We start from the raw sequence: 6,000 nt of genomic DNA, 5'->3' as shown, positions 1-6,000 counted from the left end.
TGGGAAATGAGATGCCAGAGCAGCATCTCTGTGACCATGGCGCAGTGCTACACCCAGTTCTCACCCCCCTGCCCTCCCCATGCACCACCATGACCTTCAGGTTTTGTATCAGGACCTGGTCCTTCCTCAGCCTGTCCTCCTGCATTTCCATTGCTGCGCGCTGGGCTTGCTGCCTGATTCTGCTCTCCTCCTCGCTCAGCCCCTCCAGCTCACCTTCGCAGCAGAGCAGGAGGCAGTACGAGCTCCCAGTCATGGCCTTGGTGTGGATGAAGGTGGCTTTGTGGCAGGGCAGATGGTTCAGGAGCCAGTGGCAGGGACAGCCTCATCCCAAGGGACCCCAAAGGGACCTGATCCTCTTACCAGGGGATGAAAAGATGTGGTGGATGTAGCTATTTCCCCACTTTTCCCTTTAGGACCCAGCCCTGGTGCTCCCCTCAACAGGGCATGGTGTGAGCTGTGTGATGGGGTCCTGTGCCCCAGCTGCACCCAGTTAACCTGGGTATCTTCAGCCATCACTGGTTTAGAGGGAAACCTGCAGTGCCCTGTGCTGGCAGCCCCCACCATGAGGCCAGCCCCTGTCTCCTGCTTTGTCCCCTTTCTCTGTGCCGCAGGGTGGTCAGGACGGATGGAGCAGGGTCCAGAGGAGCAGGAGCTGGAGGAGCACCTCTGCCAGGGAAAGCCCCAGGGCCTTGCCCCAGCAGGGTCCCCCTTGGCTCCCCCCCATTCTCCGCCTCCCCCATTTCGGTTTCACCCTGCACCCCTTGCCCACGGCACCTGCAAGGCTCCTGCTGGAGGTCTCGCTGTGGGATGGCTGATGGTAGCCCTGGCACCTCATGTGCCATCCTGCCCCATGCGGGGGACAGGGCGCATGGCCCACAGCGGGTGTTGGATGAGCAGGCAGCTGCTGGCACTGTGCTGGCGATGCCGTGTGAGGGCAGTGCCAGTGTAACCACTGACCTTTAACTGATAGGGGCTGTGCCTGGTGCTGATAACAGCCGTGGGAGTGGAGGGGCCCTGGGTACCACGGGGCCATCCCATGGGCAAATGTGTCCTGTGGGGGGGCCTGTCTGTGGGCAGGGGTGCGGGGTATCACTGTGACACATGGTGTCCATGTAGTAGCCCCCATGGCACTCCCAGGTTGAAGGTCCTCAGGTCTGCTCCCCACCCTGCGGCTGCCCCCAGGTGGATGGAGCCCGTCCTCCCCACCACACCGCCTGCCCGGGGCCGATAGAGCAGGCAGGGCACTGGTGGGGTGCCCACCCTGCCTCACGGAGCGATCTGGGGGTCGTGGCATGGCTCTGGTGCCCAGCCAGCACGAATTGCTGGGCAGTGGGCAGGACTTTCTGCAGGCAGCGATGCAGAGATGCTCGCCTTGGGTCCACTGGGCATGCTGGCTCTCGTGGTGCCCAGCATGAATGCAGAGCTGCAAAATGCTCCCCAGGTCCCACCGCCACCTCCCCCCAGGGGTGGGACTGCCACCTTCCCTCTCTGTCCCATCCCCCCCCACCAGCCCTGCCTGCTCCCCCCAGCCCCCGCATGCAGCTCCACACCTACTTGTGCCTCTTTATTAGGGAGCGTTTGTACATTTATAAAATAGTGACGCACATCTCTCACCTTCACCAGCACGAGGGCATCCGTGCCGGCCCTCCCACCGCGGTGCCCGTGCCCACCCCGCTCAGGGCTTGCTGCTCCCGCTGGCAGGGAGGGGGCCACATCCTGCACCCCCACTGCCTGCCACAGGAGACCGTGGTGTAAGGCTGGCTGGCACGGCCATGGCACCCCTCGGGGACATCCCTGCTTGGTCCTGGGTGGTGGGTGCAGGGGGACCCTGTGGGGAGCTGGCATGGGGTGCTCTGGAGGGTCTCCCTGGGGAGCAGCACTGTGGAACATGCCCTGCTGGCATGCTCACTGTGTCCCCCTGTGCAGGGGACACCACACAGCCAGGTGTTTGCACCAACGGGGGACACATTTCCACACAGGTGCATATTTTGGGGGGCTGTTGGGCTGCACAGACCCAGAGCCAAGGCGGCCGAGCATGTCACCAGGCCGGTGCTCCGGTCCCTGCCCTGCATCTTCCTCATGTGGGGCTGCAAGGACGATGGCTCCTCCTGCATCTATGGCTTTGGCCACGGCGCATCATGGCCATGTTCCGTCTGCGGGGACCGAGGATGGGCACCAAACTGGCAGGGTCAGGGACCACTTGGCTCAACCTCAGCCTCCCCCTGGGGTCCCAAATTCCTGCCCCAGCGTCCCCCTCTGCTGCGTGTGTGTGTCAAGGGGGGCTTTGCCAGCCCGCCCCCCGCCTCCTGAGATATTTTTGGGGCGGTTTGCCCTGCGCTGGTGTCTGCTACAATGGAGGGGGAGGAGGCAATGTCTGACAGGACAGGGGGAGCGCTGTGGGTCCTGACATGGGTCCTGCCGTGGGTCCTGCTATCTCGGGGCTGGCAGGAGGGCTGTGGGTGCCGGTCCCGGCTGGGGGTCCAGACGGTGGGTTGGGCTGTGGCTGTCTGGGCGGTGCTGGGCACGGGGCACCCTCCTAACCGTGTACAGTCTGGGGGAGGCACAGCGGGTGCTCAGCACCCGGGGTGGGGGGGTGGGATTGGGGGGGTGGGAGCGTGGCAAGGGGTACGTGCACGGTGCAAAAGAGAGGCGACAGGCAGGGGAGCAAGGACAGGACCTCCCCTCCACGTCACCTGGGCTATGCCAGGCGGCTGCAACCACGGGATGAGCCACTTTGAGCAATACCTGGGCAAGGAGAGGATGGGGAGGGCCGGGGGGGGGGAGTGAGTACGGTGGCACTGGGGGCAGGCCACGGGGAAAGTGGTAGGTTTGCAGTGCCGCAATGACCAGGGGCTATCGGGGATCAACACTGGAGTGAGGAGGGGGGGGTCACAGTGCAGGGGTCTGGCTGGGAACAGCAATGGGGGGAGGCTGCAGCCCTGGCAGGCTGCATGGGTTTGGGGAAGGGTGGGCAGATGTTTGGGAGGTGGGGGTGTCACAGTGGTGGTGGTGCCAGGGGTCAGGGTGGTGCCATGCAGGTGTGTCTGCAGGTGGGGTGTCCCTGGGCTGGCCGGGGGGGGCCACGCTGCTCAGAGGGGTGCCCTGCAATGCTGCCCTGCCCTGCAGCAGGAAGGTGGGGGGGTAGTGGTCCCTGTGCCGGGGGGGAAGCTGTTCCAGGCATGTCTCTCTCCTGGGGGAGACCATGCAGGGCAGAGACCCCCACCCAGGAGGGTTCAGCAGGGGAGGGCTTGGAGGGGCTCGCAGAAACCCCAGCTCTCCCCCTGCACGCTCCGCATTGCCAGAGCCCCTCTGCCCCACGCCCCGCTGCTCCCCCAAACCCCCACGGCGTGCCCGTCCCCCTCCATGCCGTGTGCTTGAGACGGGGCCGAGCCCTCGCGCCGGGGGCAAGCGGAGGGGACGGGCGAAAGGGCTGGGGGGCCGCTCCAGTGCTGGTGCTGCGGCAGCTCCGGTGGCATCCCCGGGGGCGAGCGGCGCGGCCGGTGCTGGCAGTGGGGTGGGGGAGGCGGGGGGCCTGCGCCCACTGCACCCAGTGCCGAGGTCCCTCTCCATGCGAACCGTGGGGAGGGGGGTGGCGGGGGGCTGCCTCCCCCCAGTCCCGAGCTGGCCTAGCAGGCGAAGTCCTCAAAGACGCCCTGGTGAGGGTAGTGGTGGCGGTGGTGGTGGTTGGGCAGGATGCCCGCGTTGTAGGCTCCCTCCACGTGCCGGCCCAGCGTCTCGCAGGGACTCTGTGGGGATGGCAGTCAGTGGGGTGGGCACAGACCCCATGCACCCTGTCCCCTCCAGCCCCCTGCCCAGCACAGCCCGTCCCCAGGAGCCCTCCCAGGGGCACCCAGCTCCCTGTCACCCAGCCTGAGGGCACCAAACATGAAGCCCTGCTGTCCCTCTTTCTTGGGACAATGCCCCTTCCCCCAGGATAGATGTGGATGCTGCCCAGGCCCTGTCCTCGCAGCCCCCCAGGCAGTCGAACCCCCCAGGGTTACCTGGTCCTTGAGCTCCTCCAGTCCCAGCGTGGCGATGCTGCCCGAGGGCTTCTTCAGGGGCTGCTTGGAGCGGCGCAGGACCCGGCTCACCCTGTCCCGGATCACCTGGGTGCAGACGGGGCCGGGGTCAGCCCCAGACCCACACGCAGGTGGCACTCTCGTGTGTGGACATCCCAGTCGGCACAGACCTGCCACCCGCTCCCCTGCCCAGCCCAGGGACACGGTGGGGACAGCACCTCTGCCCACCACCTGCCCTGTCTTCAGGCCACTGAGGGATGCCAGGGGACCCGTCCTCCTCTCACTGCCTCCTGCTGGCAGTTCCCTGGTTTGGGGGCTGTAATGACCCTGTGGGATGGCCACGCACAACACCCCCTCCCCGGGGAGCCTGACCCCCGCTCTGCACCTCGCCTGTGTGCAATGGCCCCGCTTCTACTGCTGAGCCACAGCCCCGAGGGCTCAGCGCACCTCATAGACATAGTCCAGGATCTCCAGGATGGTGAGGATGCTGGCGCCAATGAACAGGCCCATCTGTCCCCCGATGTCCCCTGGGGAGGAGGAGGGGGAGATGGTCACCAGGAGCTGCCGTGCATCCCTCAGGGAGCCCAGGGTGGGCCAGCGGGGCTGCGGGCAGTGCCAGGGCTGCCAGACAGAGGGGGACAGAGCCGTCATAGGGGTAGGGGCAGCAGGACGGAGGGAGCAGGGGACATGCGGGACAGGGGACGGCCAGCAGCATGCCACCCTTCAGCCAGTCTGGGGCTGGCTCCTGCCCTGTGTGGTCCCTCCTCAACCAGCCCCACATCGTCCCGGGGCTGGGACATAGAGCTCCACGCATCCGGGTCCCACGGGAAGCCGGAGGGAGTCACCGAGAAGCCCGGCAAGGTCGTAGGCTTTCTTCTGCTCAATGGCCTCGTAGTTGAGCGCCTCGAAGAAGATGTCCAGCACCAGGAAGTTCTCCCTGTGGGGACACTGCAGTGCTCGACAAGGAGGGCTGGTCCCCAACCCTCCCACCTCCATTGCTCCCCAACCTCACCACCCTGTCCCCCCCCACCCAGGTGCTCCCAGGGCCCTGGTGAGTTATTCAGGTCGGTGCGGTGGGGACATGGAAGGGGCACGTCCCAGGCTGGAAGGGACCGTGGGGTGGGGAGATGTTGGCAGGAGGGCTGGGAGGACACAGCTGGGTTGGGGAGATGATCTTGTGGCAGCCACCCCTGGGCAGAGGATGCTGCAGGGACCGTGTATGCCAGGACCTGCTTCCTGCACGCTGCCAGGAGTGGGGTGGGGGGTCCCCAGGTCCCCAGCCCCCTGCCCACCCCACTCCCCCCAGAACACCCCATCAATGGCAACTCACCGAATGTAGGTCTCGTTCTTGTTGTACTTGCGGGCGAGGTAGCGCGCTGAGCCCTTGTTGGGGATGCGCACCATGGAGATCTCCTTGCCGTAGCGCGTCAGGTTGCACGGCGTGGGGCAGCTGCAGCGCTCCTGGCTGTCGTCCACCGCTGCATCTGGGGGCACACACCCATCGGCATGGCTGCACCCCTCTGGCCCCCACCCTGGGGGCACCCGGTGGGCCCCCAGCCGCCCGCCCGGCACTGCACCTACCCAGCGTGTGGTCAGCACACTCGATGTACACGTTGGGGGAGCAGATGGACTCATTGCCTACGGAGAAGCAGCTCATTGGGGGTGGGGGTGGGAGTCTGGCCAGCTTTTGCCCCCCACCCTCGACTCACTCCCTTAAAGGCAGTGGGGCAGCGGTGGCCCCTTAGTGCAGAGGGGATGGGGACAGTGGCCCTTGGGTGCAGGATGGCCAGGACAGGGGTGGCCCCTTGGTACAAAGCAGACAGGGAAGGGGCTGATCGGGGGTGTAAGGAGGGTAGGACAGGGGCTGGACCCAGCGCGCAGAGGGGATGGGGTGGTCCTTGGGTGCAGAGGGACGGTCAGGGGTCACCCTGGGGTGCAGAGAGATGCTGCAGGAGGGACCCTTGGGTGCAGAGGGATGGGC

At 66.2% G+C, this 6,000-nt stretch overlaps 1 protein-coding gene across 1 annotated transcript in view; it reads right to left on the bottom strand.

Annotated features, from left to right (window-relative positions):
- Positions 1–1,566: 1,566 nt before the first annotated feature.
- ASIC4 (acid sensing ion channel subunit family member 4) overlaps positions 1,567–6,000 on the bottom strand; it is a 30,005-nt gene continuing 25,571 nt past the window's right edge. Inside the window, exons 5-10 of the mRNA XM_063342618.1 lie at positions 5,601–5,657; positions 5,350–5,503; positions 4,865–4,956; positions 4,467–4,546; positions 4,002–4,106; positions 1,567–3,746 (exon numbers count right to left, since the gene is read on the bottom strand). Of these exons, the coding sequence (XP_063198688.1) occupies positions 3,627–3,746; positions 4,002–4,106; positions 4,467–4,546; positions 4,865–4,956; positions 5,350–5,503; positions 5,601–5,657 (608 nt within the window). The 3' untranslated portion in view covers positions 1,567–3,626. The remainder of the gene's footprint in view (positions 3,747–4,001; positions 4,107–4,466; positions 4,547–4,864; positions 4,957–5,349; positions 5,504–5,600; positions 5,658–6,000) is intronic.

Source organism: Chroicocephalus ridibundus, chromosome 7 (genome assembly GCF_963924245.1).
Source record: "Chroicocephalus ridibundus chromosome 7, bChrRid1.1, whole genome shotgun sequence".
In the NCBI taxonomy this organism is placed as follows: domain Eukaryota; kingdom Metazoa; phylum Chordata; class Aves; order Charadriiformes; family Laridae; genus Chroicocephalus; species Chroicocephalus ridibundus.
This window is presented reverse-complemented; position numbering and strand designations above follow the sequence as displayed.